This window comes from Leptonotus elevatus, chromosome 10, assembly GCF_054856555.1.
Source record: "Leptonotus elevatus isolate MCC_2025b chromosome 10, RoL_Lele_1.0, whole genome shotgun sequence".
NCBI lineage: Eukaryota > Metazoa > Chordata > Actinopteri > Syngnathiformes > Syngnathidae > Leptonotus > Leptonotus elevatus.
In genome coordinates this window covers 7,797,515-7,820,489 of record NC_141248.1, presented here as the reverse complement: position 1 = coordinate 7,820,489, position 22,975 = coordinate 7,797,515, and the positions used below count along the sequence as shown (strand labels likewise).

Sequence of the window (22,975 nt, the reverse complement as noted above, 5' to 3'; positions counted from 1 at the left end):
CACCTCTAGACCCCGGAGAGAAAATAAAAGTCTTGGCCAAGAGATGAATGCATACTAAAGTACCTATAATATAATCTAACAGAAATCGAATAATATTTATATTACAACAAGTATTTAACAATTGCCAATAAAAAATCTGTGATTTTTAGCTATACAGTATTATCTATTGTTCATAAAACCTACAGTGATTGGATGTAGGTATGTAAGCAGCTTTTTTTTTTGTATGTAAACTACATTAGTAACGATATGTTGTTATTTTATGAAGGAAGTAAGGGTTCCAAATTGAAATCGTCAATAACTTTGCATGTAGCCTATAAAAGTAAGGTTTACTTAGTGTTCTGGTTTTGTGTATGTGTGCATTCGTTAATGAACACACTGTAGGTTGTGTTAGAGTATAGAATATTTGTATTCTACTCTTTGCGTGTTCAATTAACTGAATGGTGAGATTCTGGTGAAGAAGTCCCTTTGCAAAGGTATCATTATATCAGAAGCTTCTGATCACACAATTGAAGTCATTCAAACAGTGTTCTGTTCAAAAGTGTGCCCCTCCTCCTCCTGCACATCATTATTTATTGAAAAGTGGGTGAATACGAAAAGTCTCCTCCCATCAGCAAGTTCAGCAAGTTCCCATAGGTATAAATCAGATTAGAGAAAAACAATAATACATCAGCCTGTCCTTGGATTCTTCAACCGACTGAGACCGGTACTAGACTACACTCCCTTCTAGATAACAGTGGAAGAGAAACCTGTTGCCCTTTTCTTCTCAGACGAAAGAGACAGATAAGAATACAATACTATTCATTGAGCTACACAGCTATAACTAAATCCAAAACGGCTAAAATATGAATTGAAACTGAAAAACAATGTTAATAACTCAACAGTTGCTATGTCGCTATATTTTTAACGTGCTTTTGTCGAACGATGAGGAAATGAATCAACTTGAACAGCCCAGCCGGTGAAAAAACTACCACAAGATGTCACTAGTGTTATCAAAACCCTTTCACGACGTAGTTGTTATATTACATTTTGTTGCCATTCAACGACATTTTCGATATAAGTAACCGTAATTTACTTATAAGAAGTATGTACTTCAAACTTGATGAGCAGTTACAGCCTGGAATGATTTTACTAGCTGTAGCCTTGAAGCAGGGCTCTAGACTGCCCCCAAACGGTGGCATTGTGCCATTAAAAATTTCATCTATGCTCCCATCAGTACAATCAGTAAGGTTTGCAGATTATTTTATATTTTTTTAAGCAATTATTAGTCTTGATTTTTGTTGTTTTCATGCCTCCGTTCCACACTTCAGTAATCACAACGTCATCAGTAATATGGGGGAAAGAAGTGGGACGAATATTTACTTCGCAAGTTAGTTTGCCCCAAAATTTCTACTTGCGCCCCTAAAATCTCAGTTTAGAGGCAACTGTGTTCCTAGTTAAAAAAAAAAAAAAGTTAGCCTGGAGCTTTGCCTTGACAGTTCTTGAGCTGCTCTGACAATTTACAATATTAAACTAGTGAGATTTGAGAAAGGTAAAAAATATAGTATAATTAGAGAAGAAAATGTGATACTGTTGGCTATTAGACTCAACTCAAATTGTTGATTGCAACATGAAACTTTATTTTAGTAGAATGAATGCACAATTTCATACATACAGGTACATACATTATAGGGAAGGCTTATTGAGCCTGATTTCATAGACCTGCTAATAGAGGGAGGCGGAACAGTGGTACTTAAATATATATATTTTTAAAAAGAGACTCAAATATTAGCAAGTCACACTGCTGAATATAATGGTTCTAACACATTAATTCCCGCACTGACTGATGAGAACAAGCTACAGTAGATTGCTACAAAGTGTTCAAGTTTATGAATATACTATAGGTAATTTTTGCTTTCGAGCAAAAGTCGTAGCATTTCTTGTCAACTCTAAGAAAAATACATTTCAACTCCCAGTGCACAGACATTTGGTCTTTTCAGAAAACTGTATAGCTGTGTACATTAGAACATTAAATTCACAGGGTGCTACAGTTTTTTACCAGAGTAGGAAATATCCGCAACATACAGTATAAAAACAAAAAACAAAAACATTCAAATGAGTCCAAAGATCATACATGGCAAGTTGGCAACTAAAGTAAATACAGCCAGTTCAATTACAATTTCAATCTGATACTCACATTTTCTGAGGTTTATGTTGCAGAATGTTCAGAAGACTTTATATTACCAACTAAGAAATATAATGGAACTGTGGGGGTTTTTTTCAGACAACACCAAGAGGTAAAATAATGAGTCGAAATGCTAAAAATCGTTGCATATACAAATCAGCAGAGATGAACGCTCAAACGTTGTTGTTTTTTGGCGTGAGACCTGCTCACTCAGTCATTCAGAACAGCAGCAGCCCTATCGTGTTCATGTCATCAGCCTCACTTTTTTTGTTAACAGAAAAGCAAAGAATTCAAACTGGGAGGGGGGCTAGTTACACGTGGTTAGTTTAAAACAACAACAACAACAAACTATAGTTAGTAAGGGAATAAAACATGTTGAAACTTTAACCACTATTTACAGACTCAGAGAGGCTGATGATAACTGTCAACACTATAGCCTGTCATCTCGCATGGTGACAAATCAAAGGAAATTTAAGGCTTAAGATGTTCATAAAGTGCTTGCTCTGTATGACAGCCACATCCAAACACAATTCCTTGCCATACAGCACAAGTTCTACTGTAGTGCAGTAGATCTCACAACAGCCCTCCGCTTTGTTCTAAAACAAATCCAAGCATCCCATCAACCTGGAGAAACAAACACACATTTATCAGCCAGCCCCGAGATGATTGAAAAATCTATGACATCGTTCCAAATTCATCACATTTTAGTGACATCGTGAACTGCTTCACTTGATTCGATTAAATTCTTAATACAAGCAGAACGGCTCATTAGAAAGCACTTTAAAGTCAACTAACCGTTGTTTAGTTTTGCTCAGTTAAAAACATGGAGGAACTCCCATCTGCTACTTGGTAAACTTCAGTTCATGGCCCATTTCATGTATCAACATCAACAAATAGGAATGACTGTAAAATTAATTACAGATGAAGATTGAGGTCTCTTTCTTTTTTGTAATAGTCCACACACGTTTACTTGCATGTAATATTTGTAGCACGCACATGGTTAATGACCAATATATTATCTCTTCAATATAATTTTATTATTTTTTTTATATCTCAGAAGATACAAAATAGTGATTTCAACTTGTAAAAAATTATATCTTGGGAGATGTCTCTGTGTATTCAAAAATTCGCTGTCGGATGGATTTGTTTTAGCCTGTCCGGGACGTTTATGGGCGGAGACTCAACGTTTTTGTGTTATTTTGGAGCATTTTTGAGGTACCGTTAAGTAGTACATCTGGACCATATCAAAGTAAATGCTCACCTCATTTGGGAGCGAGCACTACAGTAGGTTGAAAGACATGGGACTTGACAAAGCTTTTCACACTGTACAGCTAATGTACACGCTGTCATTTGTTACAGTCGTTTTTCTGCTGAGGTTGCCATGTTTTGTTTCCCTGTTGAAGTCACATTGTGTCAAATGGTCTGTACTTGGGCTCAATGCTTAAAGTGTGTGTGTGTGTGGGGGGGGGGTCCCTTTGCTTCACACAAGGGTGCCTGGGTCTGCGTTGGGTTCCTTCGCGGCCCCTTCTTGTGTCTGGGCGTTAGGAGTCTCCTGATAGAGGGACAGCTCCATCGATCTGTTGGGGAAGCATCAAAACGTTTTGTATTTGTGGAGAACACCTTGCTGTTTTGTTTTGTCATAAGATGTCTCTGGGAAATAATCTTGTAAATAACAAACACAAGGCAGTGTGGGAGTCGGCAAAATCCGACAAATAATACAATTGAGCAATCAATTGAGCTCCTTAAATTCGGTGAGACTATCGATATCCTCCGTTATTAATTTGCTGTTTATGTATTCAGGCCAATATACAGTAAGTATTGCCTTGTCACCATGGTGAGTCATTTTAGTGCCAAGGAACTACAGTAGCACCTCAAGTTCTGAACTTAATTTGTTCCGTGACCCTATTTGTAACTTCAAACATTCATGAATCTGGGTTAACTTTTCCCATTGAAATGAATGGAAACACAATTAATCTGTTCCAGCCCACAATTATGTTATTTACATTTTATGATATATATATCTTTTTTTAATCAGTGTGATTGAAAATAAATACAGTATAAAATAAAAAATAAGTGGAAATATAATAACACACTAAACCCAGTTGTCACCCAAACGGTGGCTTGGGGGCCATTTGCGGCCCACGGCGTACACTAAACATAACTTTTGACATGGCTGCCAATGCCATTTAAAAACAGCAACAACTTTACAGCTAAAATTGTTACTGAATTTCTCTTCGTAACACTGTGGAGTAATCAATCAGTTTCAATGTCTGACTTGAGAAAATAAAATCCTAAACTAGTTGCCTTCTCACATTTAGCAGTAGCAATTTTTCAAAAATAAGTTCAGAATAGAAACAATGTATCAAAAATTATTTATTTTTAAAAATCAAGTAACCCTTACATCTTCCTATTTTTCTGTATGTGGCCCTCGGGGAAAAAAAAGTTTGAACACACCTGCACCAAACAAACATAAGTGCTTATTGTGCTTTAACTTTAGGCGAGGAAGGGAGAAGGACAACAGCTACTCACTCCATTGAAAGAGTCTGCTTCCAAAATAATCTTATTCAATGTTTTTTTCATTTGTCCATTTTCTAACGATCCAGTAAAAGTTTTTTTGTGACATTAATCATAAATCGAGGCGGCTTGCAGACCATGACAGAAAAATGCCAGCACCATGTGAAACAGATGCAACCTGCAGCCTTATAATGCAAAGACAGCAATACTGACCTTCCATGCAGCGGGTGCCCATGGAAGCTGGCTGACTGGGGCATTTGAGGCCTGTGCTGATTGGCTGCTTCACCTTGAACAGACTGGGCCTGGGGTGCCAGAGGGTTGGGGTGCGACAGACGTGAAATCCCTGCTTCGTGGCTCTTAGGAGGATAACCGAGAGCGTTCCGAAGGTACCAGTCTCTCAGCCCCTCCAGAGCCAGGGCTTTGTGGAGGCTTCGTGTTGAGTCCTCAGGGGTCGGAAGGGAGAATTGCGGGGGTCTTCGACTGAAAGCCGGGCCGGAGAGTTCGGTCTGGTAGGGGAGCAGGTTGGGAATGGAGGACGTGGTGGTACCGGAGGTGGGGAGGTGCGACTCGTACGCTGACAGCAGGATGGCATCCTGGGAGTGTTGCTGCAAAGGGATGAAGGGGCCACAAGATTTGGTTCGGGTGACTTTTACCCTGCGCATGTCAGCTTGTGACCCTCGGCCAACCATGGGGCTGTAAGGAGGTGCAGCGCTCGGGAGGTGCACCTGGGAATGGGAGAAACCGTTAGCGTGGGGAGCAACTCCTCCGGAAGAGGAGCAGTGAGAGGATAAGTCCTGCCAGTTTCTTCCTGTGGACTGGAAGAGGTTGTTCTGCACTTGCATCCTTTGTTGCTTTTCCCAGATGTAGTCCATCAACAGCTCGTTGTAACCCACCGCAGCCCCTCGGCCTCCCGTGGACAGGCGCATTTTGGCCTGCTCCCCAGATCCCTCCACATGTTTCTCAGGGCTGCTCAGGTGAATGTGTCGTAGTTTCCCATCGGTTAGTGCTTCCGAGCTCTTGTAGGGCCCTCCTTTGGGGTGCATGCCATTTCGGGGCGCCGGATCGTCCGGAAGGCTGGACCGATCCAGTAGAGCCTCGGAGCTGTTACTGCGTCTGGCTCTGGAGTTGTAAAGGCAGCTTCTGCGGTCCGAGGAGGAGCCCTCCTGGGCGAGTGGTATCATATAGGGCACATCCAGACTGCCGGACCACTGCTTCAACCCGTTGCTGCCTGACACATCAGACCTAAAAAAAAAAAAAAAGGAGGCATAGAGGAGGGAAAACAAGGTGGAATTAAAGCTGCAAGCAGTAATTAACAGGCCCTCGCACCTGCTTCTTTCACAGCAAATCCTTTTAATGCTCACCAAACTTTAATGACATGCACTGCCCAAACAAGTTACCCAGTTTAGCACTTCCCATTTATCTAGGATGATTACATCTCATTTTTAGTACAAGCCTAAAATGGCCGTTTCAAACCAAAATACATGCCATCCTGGCACTGTTCAATTTCAAGCATGGTCCTTAAGAGGGGCTCATGTTCAAGACCCTCAAAAACATTTACTGTATGTTCAACAGGACTTACACTCTCGCAAAAAAAACGTAGACTTTCGGGGATGTTGCAGGCCCATTCATCAACGAACTAAAATTAAACATACTAATCCTAAGAGGGCCTCTGTCGCACCTGGTACTCGGGCCCTTAACTCTATGAGCACCATTGATGTGATTTGTCATCAAATGTGTGTGTGTGTTCCCAAGCCTACAACCAATTAATACCAATTATTATTTGGAGCGAGCGAGTAGCCCGGCAAGCACTCGCTGGCAGAAGTGGCAAGCAAGCACCCGCTGGAGCATCTAACAAGAGCGGCAAGCAGGAGAAGCTAGCAAAAGCTAGCGAAAGCAACAGAGGGAGACCTAATCACGGGACTCAGCAACCACCTGCAGGCACCAGCTGTGGAATGTAAGTGGCGATTACTAGACCTATGATTTTTTAAATGTACGACACGTTGATGTGATAGAACATATTTTATTGTATACTATATTTTTTAAGTAATAGTGGGGGTTTTTAATGAATGAATTATTAGTTCACCACTAGATGGCACTAAATCCTTCACACTGTCACACAAAAGAGAGAAAAGATGACTGAGATTAAATTCTAGAAGTAGCAATGTACATACATACACACGCACACACACTACTACTACTACTACTACTACTACTAACTAGGGTGCAAGTTGTTTGTAAAGTTTGTCAAATGTAAAATTGTTACACTGGTGATTATTTGTATTTTCATTGTTGTTGGTATTTTATAGAAGAAAAGGACTGTTTAGATGTTTGTCACTAAAGCAAAAATTGTTAGCATTAAAATAATTTTTTTGCGTAAAGCAAATCTCACAAAAACCTTGTTTTCTGAGTTTTTGGGTGCAAAATACCAACCCATGTACTACTGTTGATTATTACAAGGTAAGGTAGAAACAAACTTTTTTTGTGATGAAAGAAAGTCTAATCTTTCATTTAGTAGTTAGTGTGTTTGAATAGTCATGAAACACAATATTCTGTGAGTCTTGAATGATAAGTCAGATTGCTTAAATTGGCTGGCGCTCAATAGCCTCTTTCTTTCTTTTTTAAATGACTGACTTTGAAAGAGTTAATATGTGAAGAGAGTCATTGTATTTATGCATTGAATATAAATCTCTGTCAGGGGGGAACCTCTCAACTAAGATTATTGTATTTACATTTCTACATCTATATTTACATATAAATATGACTTTTAAATGTAACCCCCATTATTAAACCCTCCGTTTTTTACATTTGTAAGCACTTGGCCACAGCCTTCCTGAAAGACAAAAAAAAGGGATTTAACCCCTGCTGGTGGCTAAATCCTACTCCTATTTAAATGAAACTGGATGAAAAAAATTACCTGACATGAACACTGATAGGTGCAGTTCGGGCCAAAAGTGGCGTAGCTGGAACACTTCTGCCTTCAACATTAGATGCACTTCTTGGTAAAGAGTGAGTTGGACTGTGAAAGATAAAATCAAAATGAGATCTATTCTGTAAAAAAAAAAAAAAACGCTGCAAAGGTACCTGACAGAGCTTGTGGCAGAATTGCGACGTGTCCTCATTTCGTAGTAAATCTCTACAGGAGAGAGCTTCCTGCTGATCCTGTGGTCAGGGCTGCCCACAGTTAGCCGAGGCTGAGACAGAGAGCGCTGATCGGCAGCAACACTGGGAGAGGACTCTTGGTAGAGAAAATACAAAAGGTAGTACGTGATGTTACAAGCAGGTCATATAAAGTAAGCATTGATGTTACATAAAAAAATGAGACTATACCATTGTCATGTGATGTCGAATCTGACATGGAGCTCGTACTCTCTGACATGACACCATCCTCTGAAAGACAAAGATGCACTTTTTTAAAAACAATACCTCAACTGCAGTTGGATTATAATAGCGCAAATTAAATATTGGTTATTTTTCATTTCAAGGACTTTGGCATGCATATAACCTGTGTGACAGCCCCGATGAACGGTCCTCTTGCTATTTGGGATGTTTCTGTCTGAGTCTGCGTGTCTGTACAGGGCGCCAGTAAAGATCGCTTTCATCTGCCTTCTTTGAGCAGCCTCATCCTGCAACAGGCACCACGGTCAGTTGCTTTAGACAACGTTGCTACCACGCATTTAATATTGAAGGTGTTGACTTACTTCTGCCCTGCAGTTGGGAGGCATGCCAGCTCTGCGCTGCACCGTCGGGGGTTTCTCCCCCGTCTCCAGGGGGAACGCTTGTGGCAATTTCCCAGTCAGCTCCTGCAGAGGAAATCAATTAGCTGAAATCCCTCTTACTGGCCTACGAGTTGTTTTTTTTTTATATATATAAAAGGACACCACTTAAGAGATTACTTTAAGTTGCTATAAAACTATCCTTTAAATGCTTTACTGCTCCGAACAGTTATGGCAGAGCTAATGTTTTTGCCATAAATTACACCTACCACGGCAACATTGAGGAGTGCAGACATATCCAATTAGCTATCAAGCAACTAAAAATAGAGTGTGATCACAAACGGTGAGTCATTAAAAATGCATGGATGTGTTAAATAGCTGTGAATGAACAGTTGAGACCGCTGTGGGATTTTTATGTGGAGACAGCTTTAGATGGAATATGGTAACCCCACTTTAGAACTTCAAGGACAAAAATGGTTGTCACTGTCAGTGCGTTCTAGCTCAATGCACACGTGCTTCCAATGAGATGGGACATCAGTCTGGATTGTTCAGTCATCATTATCTGATCAATTTAACAGAATCAAAACACTTATTTTGAACACCTTGCATAGGAAAATTCTAGTCACTGTCCTTTACTTGCGACAAGTGATTTAAAACAAAAACCCTCTTATTATTATAATTACTTTGAATCTGTATTTTACCAATAACATGTCATTCATATATCTCGGTCCTGGTAAAAAAAAAATAATAATACCCCCCCCCCCCCAAAAAAAAATTCAATATGGCAAAAAAAATAAGAATCAAAAAATCATTATGGCAAACATTAACATACACAAAAACAGTACATATTTATGAAGAAAAAAAATTAAAATAATAATAATTCTACACAAACATAGGTTTAAAAAAATATTTTTACATTTTAATTTCATAACTGGGAATCAAAATTTAGATCTATATATATATATATATATATACATATTTTTTGAATGTTTCAAAAATAATTCTAGAATTAAGCATGGATTTTTCCTGCTATGCAACAATGGTATCATGTGACGTGACAACAGAAATTGTTTGCTAGTTAAATCAAAACTAGGGATGCTCGATACCACTTTTATCAGAACGATAACAGTCCAAGTACTCAACTCTTGAATAATCACCGATATGCTACCAAGTAACAATAACACTAGTACTTTTGATACATAAAATAAAATTTTAAAAACTATATTTTTAAAGTAAGATCTATATATCCCAATATAGCATTTTTCCTTATAATTGCATAAAATTAATAGTACTTTTCTATAATTTTTTTAATTTCTTCATAAAATACATATAGAACACACAATCAATAATTTTAATAAATAAATAAATAAAATTAACATAATCCAGTGGCTCAAAAAAAAAACAATCAAAATATGTGGTTTGTACATTTAAAAAAACAGCCGTCAGACATGCATGCCAGGTATCGGCCCTAATAAAAACTGCCGTGATAGCCACTGAGGTTCGATTTTACATTTAACAATGATGTGTTAAGGTGGATGGGATGCTTACTCAATGCAAATTAGTAGAATGCAGATATGAACTATCTTGGTATGTTTTTAACAATGTTAAATTTTGGGAAAAACTTCACTCTGGTCTAGGTTTTGTCAGTGACCCAAAATGCAGTTTGCATGTAAGGAAAGACCAAAAGGCAAAGGCAAAATGCCAAATCAACATTTCTCAAAGTCCCCAATGTTGTGTGTTAATACACTGAGGTATTAATTATACACGTTTATACAAAAACAAAACAAAATTTATGTCGCGCATAAAATTGGAATAAAATATGTCTTATCTTTTAACGCGTCAAAAATGTAATGCGTGAAAAGTGATTAATGAGGGCAGTGTTTTGTTTTGTTTTGAAACAAAATGATTGTAACTTGAAGAGCAACAGTGTCGTTAAATATCAACGTGTTGCAGTTGTGGAGCAGTGTGTGCTTCGAATGTGAACTTGGCGGTATTACTCACTGCTTCTTGAAAACAGACGAGTTTGAGCTCCTCTACGCGAGTGTTAAGCAGAGCCTCCAGGGCCTGCTTCCTCTCTTGCAGAGCCACGACCCGCTCGGCCTGCAGCTTGCCGCCATGGCACACTTGAACATCTACGCAACAAATTACACACCGGCAAGCTTGAGACAGTTGCAACAATTAGTGACTTTTTCTAAAAAAAATAAAAGCAAGGTATTATGTCGGGGCGGGGTGTTGATTTGATACAGTCACGCACGCTAGTAAATAGTGTTCTGATAAGATTATCTGGCAGCTGTGGTGCCAGTATGTGAACAAAAGGCCTTCACACATGCAGATGTTGTTCCAGTTGGTCGTTCCACTGAGACAAACACTTTTGTTTTCACGCGGCTGGACTGTTAGCAAAAACACAAGCGGAAAATTCCTCCGGGCCATTGTAGGCTTGCCTAGACACGAAGGTGTGCGCATTTACACCGGGACTCTTTGCAAGTCATTACTCACCCGGAGCGCCCACCAAACCCATGGATGTAATCAGATGGCCTTTGACCTCCATGTGGTTTAATTATGGGGTCTTGACAATTCACGCTCCCAGCCACGCCCTCACCTAATGGACAAAAAACTGGGTTGAAATTCAAGGATCCAGCCAAAGCGCATATTTTGCCCACTCACCTTGTTGTGTCAGCCATGTGCCGTCCTGAGTTGTCGAGTCGGTGGTCAGCGAGGGATGACTTTGCGTGTCCCCTCGTTCAGACGTAGCATCAGGAAACGGCAATTCTGCTTCGGAACTTACAACAGAATCCTTCAAAGAGCAAAATATGTCATTTTAGATGTGGAAGAAAATAGCGTTCACTGTATTTCAAATCAAGCTAATATGACTGAATTAATCTGCATCCACAGCATCCAGCCAGTATGAGTTTCCCGTGAGTACTCACTGATACCAAGTATCGATAACGCTTGAATTTTTCATATATAAAATTCCATTAAACACGACAAACAAAATGCGAAGAAAGACCCGACGCAGATGATGATTCGTCGATATGGCAACCCGCCTTGATGTCAGTTTTTTTTTTGCCTTAAGTATCGGTGGCTGGTATCAGCAGCCTCAATGAGTATCTGATGCCTTAAAATATTTCTGTTATGGGCCCAATATCTACTTGCCAATCCCTACTATTTTGTATAGCATTTGATCTCAGTAAGGTCACCAATCTTTTTGAAACAGGTAATAATTAATACTAACCAGTTTGATAAACACTTCTGAAAGATCAAACTTGTTCAAATTACCTACCAAGTTCTTTGCTATTATTTAGAATTATTGATATTGATCTATGTGAAGACATGAAGCGATAGACCGATAAGGTTTTTTCAAGGTCGATACGATACCGATGATTAGTAGTCAAGGAGACCGCTAACCAATATAAAGCAGATATTTATTTACAGTAAAAGAAAAAATATTAGCGTAAAAATGTTCCTAATGTACCTTTTCTTTTAATTTTTAACATCTATAAAATTGACAGCTTTGTTTAAAAATTATAACAAAAATTGCAGTGAACTTCTGGGTCATCAGCATGTGTTAAGCTAAATTAAAAACTAAGCAAGTAAATAGTTCCCAAAAGTTTTGTATTGTAAAAATTGTTTCCAAAATTTCAACATAATTTCTTATTTATTTTGATTGAAAAAAATAAAAGTGTAGAGATTTCCCAGTGTCAGCATTATTTTTTATGAAGTGGAAATTCAAATAAATCCATAAATCAAAAGTTCCCTGTATCTCACTATGCAACAAATGCATGCGAATGTGGCTAATTTTGGGTTTTCATCAAGGTTCATAAGAGGCTTCAAAAAAATCTACGCAGTGAAAAATTGTCTCAATATGTTCAAAATGTCTTTGCGACAAGTAAAAACTGCCTATGAACAGCTTACAAATTCTGATGAAAACCCTAAATTGGCTACGTTCGCAAGCATTCACCGCTCAGAGAGATGCCAGCTTTATCAGCCTTCAGCTTTGTAAAAAGGCAGATGCCGATATTAGTGAAAATGCCAAATATTGGCACCGATAATCAGCCCGGCCGATAATCGTTCTATAATAATTTCTCAAAATATTTGCCAATGATTTCACAAATATACAACACCTGGATTCAATAAATCTCTGCAAGTGTTATTTTCAAATGATCGCTATTACAACATTCCTTGGAAATCACAATGTCCCATCACCACAGGCCAGGGGTGGGTTGGGAGGAACATGCAAAGTTCGTGCAAAGATGTTCCAGATTCAAATCCAATCTCCAATCTGTGAGGCAGATGTTTCCAACCACTACACCGTGCTGCCCTTTGTAAGAAAACATTGTATAAAAATTAACCAGCCTGTTTTTCTCCTCAAGAAATCATTTTTATTTTAAAGTTTGCAAAGTTCTTGTGCCTCAAGGCAAAGTGTGAAAGTAGGAGTCTAAAATTGCCTCCGTGAATTAATTAACAACCTATTAATTTGCAAAGAGGAGGTGAGACGGGAGAAGTAATATTAATAATGTATTCAGACATATCCCGTTGTGCGCGAAGTGCAAAAATAGTAAATGCCAGGAGTGTTCAGTGAGTGGAGGGTCAATGCTACCATTACAGATAAACAAATACCTGTACGTTAAGATTAACTCTCTAATGGGAGTCTGAGCACTAGATGTGATTTCCCAAGGAAAATTAACTAAATACATTAACTTTTCTTTCAAAACATGCCTGACAAGACACAAACTGATTACTGTCTGCTGTTCGCATTTCTTCACAAAGCAAAGGTTCATTACCATCAAAGGCTCAGACATGACATCCCAAAATAGTCTCAGCACTTTTTCTGCCAAAACCCTCTCACTCAACAATGCTCACAAATCACGAGCAGAAACAAGCATCCTGCTGTCCGCTCACCCTACACTAAATCAGTACGCGACTTCAGTCAGCTCGCCAATCTGGATGGCAATCTGAATTGAAATCAACCTCCACAAAAGGTTGCTCCTGCCAGCATCCCCATCTTTTAAGGAGAAACGTTTGTCTAGTGAAAGAAGCAACTGTCTGCAAGCTAGACCATCTTTTTGGCTTAGGCAAGAAGATGCCGTGTTCTGTTTTCCTGGTCAAACAAGTGATTGAAGCGTGCGCACATAGATGAAATACTTTGTGTGAGTTTGCCCTGGCTCCTGTCCTGGACCTGAGCTCGAAACTCGTGTGTGCTTTTGTCTTGCACATGTGAAAACCAACAGCATGCTTGACCTCTTATTGACGGACATGTTACCCGTTACACTGACAATTGGCAGAGTCACAACCACTGCATCGACGAAAGGCCACACGAGAGAGCACATATGACTTACAATGCCACTTATGAGAAGAGTACAGGGCTCCGTCGTGTCTGCACTCGAGTGAGCTTTACAGCTAAGCACTAAAACCCCTGAAGGGGCAGAATTAGCCATTTGGTCAAGTTATTCTCCTGGACGGTTGCCAAATGGTGTTGACATGACTTTAAACAATTGCTTAGTCGAGAAACCACAACATATTCCTGGAAAATTGAAGTTAAGTGGTTGTCTGCAGGACAACGGTCCTCTGTATTTATGTTAGTGTGTGTGTGTCATCATTCTAATTGCCGTGCATTGACCTCAACCGTCTGATTCTTGTCAGGTCATACAACCACAATGTGGTTGGACAAATGAACACAGATACACCATTGCACAATTCAATTTCATGTTTGGTAACAGTGTAATCTTGCTAATGATATACATTTACTGATGATATTGTAGAAATCATGCAAAAATGACGGTGTGCCAATAATAAATTAGGGAGGTAACGTTAATGGCAATATTGTGATATCGCGATATTAAAACTGCCACAATATTGTCACAATATTAAAAGCAGAACATCTGTTAAAAAAAAGGCAGGTTGATGTGTATTTGTGCAGTTCTAACACCCTCTTGTAGCTTGTTTTTTTTAGTGAAGTTTAATTTTCACAAGACATGTTTTAGCCCTTCTATGTTTAAAATCCACCCTAATGGTCAGATAAAAGGGAACGTAATATGCTTGAGTCAATATGTGGAGGAACTCAATGTGTGCGTGCATTAGCAAGTAAGTGCCTCAATATTAAGTCTTATTAGAGATTGGAGGTTGCTTATATGCATTGGTGTTGTGTTCAAAAGCACAATATTGTGTTGTTGTTGTTTTTAGCATGAGCAGGGCATTTAATGCTATACAGTATAACATTCTGTTTATATTATTATTTTAGATTTTTTCACCCCTTGCTGCTAATGATGGAATCCTGTAGTTTCCACGGTTATTACAGCTAACAAAAATGAATGAAATAACTAAAATTGAAAAAATATAATAAACCAAACAAAAATTTACTGAAACTACATCTTCTTTTATGAAACTAACTAAAATTAACTATAATTATTTGTGATGTTCAATACCACTTTTTTTTACCAGACAGATAACAGTACGATGACTCAACTGTTATATATAGCATTTATTAGCATAGTGATCGAAAAACCGCCGGGAATCAGCATGATACTCGCCCAACCCTAATAATTAGTGAAAATGAATTTTCGCTGTATAAATAAAATGTACAGTATTTATTTCTGTATTAAGGAAGGAAGGTCTAATGGTCCTTTGAACATTGTTGTTTTCACTTATTGTTATCTTATGGTCAACAAATACCCTGTATGTTTAAAATAAATACACAAATAAAAAACAAACAAATACAAACTAAACTCAAACTAAACAAAAAAAAAAACTAACTTGGTGTAAAAATGATTGTAAATGAGCTGTATAAATGAGCTGACAAAAGTCAAAACAAACTAGCATGAAAACTCCAAAACTATTATAACTGAGTTTCTTTCTTTGACGTTTCATGGCACACAACAAATACATCACATAATATAGTTATTTGAAACCCATAATAGTTTGTTGTTTATCTCTCCATCAATCAAGCCCCAAACACCAGAAGCACCGCATTTATAGAAAAGTACAACTGAGTAACATTTTACATCAAAGCATTCACACGAATGAAGTCCTAATTGCTGACATCCTGGCTCCATGAAAACAGTACTTGTCCTTGAAGGACAAATGGCTGTAAAACACCAAATGTATTGCGAGGACCGTTACACACCTTGTGAAATGAATCTTTCTAATCCCATTGGGTCACCAAAAAGTCAAATGGAGGAAAGTGTGCCGAATGAGCAACGCAAACTGCAGAAAACTTCTGATGTCCTACAAAAAAAAATAAAGCAACAAAAACCGCCAGACAGTCCGACAAACACACCTGAGGTTGAACAGCCCAAAATGTTAGAACATCTGGTGCGCAGATGTATGCAGAGATACAGGTATAAAAACATGGGACTGCATCACATTCCATGGAGCAGCCTGCGGGAGTGCCGGCAGGGGGGGGGGGGGATCAGATAATCTGTGAGCTGCATCAAAGGGAGGATCGACGGCGATATGAACAGTGCAGATATGAATGCAGGGCGATTATGGAACACGTGTTTTGTTTTGCATGGACTGGGGTGAGGGATTGGAGGTGGCATTGAGGTTTTCGTGGGGGCGACGTTGGTTAAAACATGAGCTGTGCGACGCCAGCGAGCTTCCTCTGTGCAGCTCGCATCACACGAATGCAAATCAACAAGGAGTTTAACATTCAAGTCTGCCGGGCCAAACGCAGAGGCCTGCAACATCGTTTCAAATCTGACGACGTTCACATGGCAAGATGCTCTCCTTTATCCTTTGCTTCTCACATTTGAGGCCGCGGCATTCAGTGGGAAGCTGAGTTAGGCACAGCTGGGGAAAATAATCTCCCTTGCCGCGATCACGACGCCTTTTAAAGAAAACGGGTTTCTGTCATGTTTTATACAGTAAGGTCTAAAAACAAGCGGTCAGCTGCATTTGCGTAATATTCGCCTCCTGGATAACAGACAGAGCCACTTTCAAGCGACAGCGAGAGTCTGAAATACTAACAGAAACACAGGCTGAGTCCAAATTTGCCACACTACTCCCTATATAGTGCTATGATGTCACGCCATTTCGTAGGGGTTGTCTCAATGTCCAAAAGAAAAAAATCTCGAAAATGCACTTTGAAAAGTAGTGAACATCAATGGTCACTCAATCGGTTGATATACTGTAGACCGCAATGCATTGCCAGTATGAAAAAAAAAATGGCACGAGCGACAGGAACAAAGCGACATTACACAGCAAATCGATAAGTGTTAAATTTACAGTGCTCAATCAAATATGCAGTAAGCAGTGTTATTTTTAACACCGTCAGAGCAAATTTCCTTGAGTGTTGGGGTGGCTCTTGAGTGTTAAATTGACCACACCCTCATTTCCGGTGAAAGAGAATCTTTCCAATATTCCAGTGCGCTGTCGACATTTCAGTAGCGATACATCCAATTGCTGTTGTTGTTGTTGGAGCGGTGTGGATTCAGTGGTAGAGTGGTTGTCTCCCAACCCTGAGAGCGTGCGTTCGATCCCAGGCCAGTATGACTACCAATATGTTAAAATATCCTTGAGCAAGATACTGAACCTCCAGTTGCTCCTGATGCCGTGTCATCAGTAGTCAAAATGTAAAGCGCTTTGAGGGCCTTGTAAGGAGGAAAAACACTAAATAAGTGAAGTACCAGAGTAAAGTGTAGTTTGGGTATAAATGTTAACACTGGCACTACTGCAATACACTCATAAGTGTTTAAACACGAAAGTTAAGTGTAGTTTGGCAGAATTAAATGTTAAACACTAAGTGTAGAGTACTTTCAACACTACTCAGGGTTTACCCGTGTAGATTTTTAACAATATACAGTGTTGGAGTAACACTGGTTAAGTGTGAAAAAAGTAACACTTTGAAAAGTGTCAGATTTACACTAATTGATATAGACACATATCAACACTTTTCTCGTGTTAGATTTAACACTTGCAGTGTTAATCTAACACTGGTGATTTTGCTGTGTACCTATATAGCTAGTACTACAGAAATAATTATTTTGTTTTAATAGAAAATATGTACAACTAAGGAAATACAGTTTTGAAACATTTTTATTATGCAGCGGTACGTCATGACAGGTACGGTGGTCATGTGATATTCAACGAGGAGCAAGTTGAGCTGCCCCCCCCCCAACCCCACCCAAAAAAAAGAGAGCACTGGCTACTATATAGCGTGGAAATATTGTGAATGAGGGGTTAGGGGATAAGAGTGAACATTCGGACACAGCCACAAACACATCTTCCTGCCAAAAGTTAAGCAAAACCACACTGAGTTTTGTTGGATGCGTTGGCAAACAGCGTTAGCTTCTGATAAGCTGCACATACTTGATTACTCAGTGAAGTTGTCAACAGTGTAGTGTAGTGTACGAACTAATGCTTACATAAGTAAACATGTTTTTATTGTCATTATGGGCGCTCGCATATTTCCTCCCCCAAACTCTGGGCACTATTAAATGATTTGCCATTGGCCCAGCAGTACATTTGGGGTAAGAGACAAAACTAGCTTAGTGCTAGCTAAGACAAGGCTAGTACAACACAAAGGAGATGGTTTTAAAATGGGACCAAAGAGAAAACAACATCCTGGCTTCTGATGTTGGCCACCGTAAGGTGGTTGAAGTAAGTTATTTTAAACTGAAAAGGAAAACCTTTCCATGGGCTGATACGCTGCATTAATGGGCCAACATAGGCTATACTCTGATATGTTTGAATGATTTGACCAATTTGCATTTTTCATGTTTTGGACTATGTAACGTTTTTCAAGAAGAGTACAATAAGTAACCAATTTGAGTTGATTCATGACTCCCTTGTTAACGTGAGTGTGAATGCAGATTTTGGAATCAGTTAATCAGACATTTGGAACAGATGTTTGGTGTTTCTATTTGACTGTGCCTCAGCACCAATCATGAGGTGCATAATGGTCTGCTTAAATGAGTTTGATGTGGAAGAACCCCATCACACTACAAAAGAGACTGTGACCCAAGGCCCTATTGTTCAACATCAGTGACTTCTGACCTCTTCAATGTTTTTCTGGATGAATGGACAAAACACAATGGTCCAACACAAACACACTTCTGCTTTTGTCAAAATAGTGTTTAGTACATGTTGCACTCTCCTGCAACAGTGGTACCATTGTAATTGGAAAGAGATGCACGACATGTTTGTTAGTTGATTGTTAGTCCTGTCAACTAAGCAACGTTAGAGCAGCTGATGCGTAAAAGAGCAGCTGAGACATCATCTCACGCTCGCTGTGCGCAGGTGAGACCGGCCAGCCCTCATGTTGACTGCTGGTGTTGACACAGCTGCTGCTGTTGTTGTGAACATACACATGGTAACCAGACAAGGTTACAACTATACATTCCCGCTAAGACGAGAGGGAACGTCTCCTCCTTGTCCGACTGTTTCAGGCTGCAGTTGTGACAAATCATGATAACATGTCCCAACCGTGGCCCCACATCTTTTCCAACGGGCCTTGTTTATTTGATAAGCAGAAGACATGTGAGCTGTTTCTGCACACACATGCTACTCAACAGTGTAACTCCAAAAGTATCACACGCTGGCTACTGTGCTGTGATGGGCAGAAACAATGGTAACAATTTAAACCTTGACAATAGATGGATGTTCAGGAACACTATGCTTTGAAGTCACATAAAAGCCTGGAAATTTACACAAAATCAAAAGCATACAGTCAAAAGAGCACAAAGTGGATTTCCCCGCAAAGGAGCTTTCTTCTACTCTGCATAAATGAAGCCCAGGTGGAGAAAGTGGAAAATCTTCAGGCAACATCTGCCAAGACACATGCCAACCAGCAACTTTACTCTGAGCACCTGTACGGGGAATACCAGCTGAGCGGACAATCAAACCCGCTCGTTCCTATTTTACGGACTGTGATACCAGTCAATCATACGTAGACAACTATTCACACCATCAATGAGTGAGAATTGAACCTACACTGTCTGCACAAAGTCAGGTGAGTAGACTCATTCACCTACTGATGATTCAACATCAGGAGCAATTGTGAGGGTTCAGTATCTTGCTCAAGGGCACTTCGACACAGTCACAAGAGCTCAGGACCGAACCCACAACCTTCGACTTGGGAGATATTATATTGATTCATAACATATTAAGCAGCATAAAGGCGGGCAGCTTAGCTTTGACTGAGCACTTCCAACACAGGTTATTTCTCTTCTCTGGCCTTGACACTCACCTTTGCACATTTGACACAATTCTTACAGCTGAAACAAATCGAGATAGCTATCCACCTGGATTCTGCTAAGCCAAGGTGGGGGGAGTAATAAAGAAAGGAATGTGGCTCAAACGTCGGAGGGGATTATTCCGATACATTTTCCCTTTGCTCTTTAACACCTAGACGCAAACCTGTGTGTAGTCCAGATTTGGAGGTTCTAATGGGCCTGTAATCTACTTTTTTATGTAAAGGTTCAGAACTACACACAGTGTAGTCACATCCAAATACTTGCCCTAATCACATTATAGCAAAGTTTTGATCTGATTCAGGAAGAAATGTGGGTCACTTCACAATTGTAGATGAGCTCTGAGGCTTGCCCAAAAAAAAAAAATATATATATATACTGCGCTACATCCAAAGCAGATGTCAGAATCTTTTTAGTCAATATCTAATAAGCAACATAAAAATTGATGTCACCCTGAGTGAACTTAATGGCAGAATGCACAGTGATCTGGGTCAGCATCCACTCTCCATGCTATTTGATAGGAACATACAAAGTGAGGGAGTGGCTCATAGCGAAGCAGATGGGTGGACAACATGAGACAAGAGAGAGAAAAACAAACACAAGCAGCATGTGTTAAAGAGATCAAGATGAAAGGCTGCAATAAATCAAATGAACCAAGTCTCTTTGGGAAAGGTGTAACGTCTCATTAGGTAAATACAACAACAGGCCACACAACAGTCATTACTTTCGAGAGGTCTGCTTTGCAAACACAGCAAAAGGGACACGACCAGAGAATCCCCCTGCAGGCATTGACTGACCCTCACCGTCGTTTTTTTTTTAGGACCTGACAGCCATCCTTGTTGAGGAATCTGTTAATGATAGGCCGTCACACTGCTGCATGGGAGAAAGCAGCAATAGCACCCATAAAAATCTATTGAGCCCACTCGCAGAAACACGCCTATACGTCTGTATTTCGCTCCATAACAATTCAGCAACAGGGGGGAAGCATGACACGTATTTCTCCTGTGAGGCTGCACGTTTTAATTCATTTACACGGGCTGGCAATCCACGACTTGCTGCCGAAAATTACTCCGTCGCTCATATAAACATTCGCAGTGTCCATGTGTTACCAGGCATAATAGTGGAGAAATATGTTTAGGTTAATCTATTATAATTTACATATAATTTAAAGTGGCGCCTCAGACGAGTGAGGCTGCATCCATCCACAGACATGCATCTGCATAGCCGCAGACGACAAAAACACCTTCCTACACTTCGCCTCTCAATCATGGAGACAATTCTACACAATATATTTTGTATTTATAGATCTTAAGCGCAAACGCGCAAGTTAAATGAGTGTACTTTGGAGAAGAAACCCCTCTTACCGGAGAGCATGACCGATGCCTTGGGAGGTCTCCATGGTCCTCAAGCCGGGAACGAGAATCATTGCAGGATGACACGACAAGCTCTTCTTCGTGTTCCACTAAGCCAATAACCTACCACGCGTCCGAACCCCCTCATTCATGGCAACTCCACGTCCAAATTGTGAACAGCCCACGACCGATATTTCTATTGGACACCTTTAGCCGTCAGACTGTAGAAGACAAACGCGAAGAAGAGCGATTCGCATCCCAGCTGAGCTGAGCCGAATGAAGCTACCTCCGGAAACAACAGCACTAAGCCCCGCCCACATGCAGCACGCCTTCGATAGAATCCAACCGCGGACACCGTGACCTGACCTCCCTCCTAACAAAGTAACAAGACATGTTAAATGTGGCGAAAATCCACGCAGGCAAGAGTAGTTGCTGGTACCTGCACACATGTCGCGATTCACTCACCTCACCACTCGCAATAAAATTAAGGAAAGCCAGTAACGACTCATCCATAAGATGGCGCTGTTTTTCTTCTATCTTTACAGTCAAGTGTTTTCCAACCTTTTTTTGAGATTGAGACATGTCAAGTCGTCTTTATTTATAAGGCATGCATTTTCCAAACGAATAAATCCCCACCGTCAAACAAAAACAACACAAAGTGGAGATTCAGGTTAATTGCGTATCTTCTGTCATCTAGCGGAAGCAGTGGCGTTGCAAGGGTCTCTTGGGGCTCCGAGCATGAAATCCTTGCGGCTCCCACCCCACACGTACGTAGTTTTTTTTTTCCACCTATAGATGCACAATATATAAATAAACAATGGAGAAATAAAGTTGGGTAAATACCCAAATACAAAAACGTAATTTATTGAGGGGGAGCATTGGAGCAACAGCATGATAGGCTGTATATAAATATATATATATATACATATATATATATATATATATATATAACAGTTCTCTCTGTGTTTACAGTCGGCTACTCCCAGAACAGCCGACTGTAAACTGTAGCCAACAGAAGCGTGCAACTGCCAATGTGGAGTGAACAGTTTTGACTATAGGCTATGTCGTTCGAACGTACTATATAAAGTCGTTTAAACGTCTTGACAAAGTTGTTTGAACGTACAACAAAGCAAAGTCATTTGAACATACTAATAAAGTCATTCGAACATATCGACAATTCTGAACATTCGGGTATTTCTGATTTCCACAATGCAATAAAATAAATACAAACGCTTCCTTTACACAGTGAAAACAAACGGCGTATTTTGCTTTTGCCTGTGACTAGCATACAAACTACACAAATTGTTATAGTAGTCAAACGACATTTCATTGCATTTTGCAATCAAAATAATCGTCACAAATCAAATTACAACGATCCAAAGTCCAATGCTTTTCAATGAGTGGAGAGCTTCCTTTTACTGACTTGACCGCCATTTTGACTTGTGACGTCAGGTCGGAATTGTAGCATCCATCCATCCATTATGTAGGCAAAATGCTAAAAACAGCCCCCCCACCAAACATAATGTCACAATTCCCTATGTGCAAGACAACATCCCATGGTATTATGGACAAAAATTTAATATTTTTAGCATTTTGCCAACATTTAACCAATCCGTTTGGAATTTTTTTATTGTCTTGTCATAGATTGTGAAACACCGGGAATTGTTTTAAAGGTCCTTGGGCTTGCAGGAGGAAAAATATGGAGTGTAATTTTATTCTAATTTAACCGCTGGAGGATTTTGCCATTCTGGATTTTGGATCGCGGATCAAAAGGATTAACTGAAGGAATAATCTGACAGACAATTGCACAGTATATTTACTCAAGGGCCACAACATTAGGTACACCTGACCAATTAAATCAGTCAAAACATTGTCTTCATACATAAAAACAAAAACGTCTAGTTTTGACAGTTTCAGAGAGCTATTCATGTTAAAACAATATCTTAGGTCATATTTAAAAATATATATATATTTATTTGCCTTTAACATCTCCCCAGGATGCTGGCCACTACCTCTGCTCCTGTCACTCCATACGCCCGGAGCACGTTC

At 39.7% G+C, this 22,975-nt stretch overlaps 1 protein-coding gene across 1 annotated transcript; it reads right to left on the bottom strand.

Annotated features, from left to right (window-relative positions):
• Positions 1-1,598: 1,598 nt before the first annotated feature.
• ccdc120b (coiled-coil domain containing 120b) lies at positions 1,599-21,359 on the bottom strand. The gene is made up of 11 exons (XM_086087955.1): positions 20,939-21,359; positions 11,053-11,182; positions 10,885-10,987; positions 10,390-10,520; positions 8,374-8,475; positions 8,178-8,298; positions 8,003-8,062; positions 7,757-7,910; positions 7,590-7,691; positions 4,889-5,917; positions 1,599-3,738 (listed from the first exon to the last, which is right to left on the bottom strand). Exons 3-11 carry the CDS (start codon positions 10,934-10,936, stop codon positions 3,642-3,644), a joined length of 1,848 nt encoding a protein of 615 aa, XP_085944081.1. The 5' UTR covers positions 10,937-10,987; positions 11,053-11,182; positions 20,939-21,359; the 3' UTR covers positions 1,599-3,641.
• Positions 21,360-22,975: the final 1,616 nt, after the last annotated feature.

What these genes read in the sequence shown, in the direction of transcription:
- ccdc120b (XM_086087955.1), bottom strand. Translation starts at nt 10,936, where the DNA reads ATGGAGGTCAAAGGCCATCTGATTACATCCATGGGTTTGGTGGGCGCT. An exon ending in GGGTTTGGTGGGCGCTCCGG is followed by an intron (nt 10,521 to 10,884) that starts GTGAGTAATGAC and finishes TTTGTTGCGTAG; the next exon opens with ATGTTCAAGTGTGCCATGGC. An exon ending in TTCGACATCACATGACAATG is followed by an intron (nt 7,911 to 8,002) that starts GTATAGTCTCAT and finishes TTCTCTACCAAG; the next exon opens with AGTCCTCTCCCAGTGTTGCT.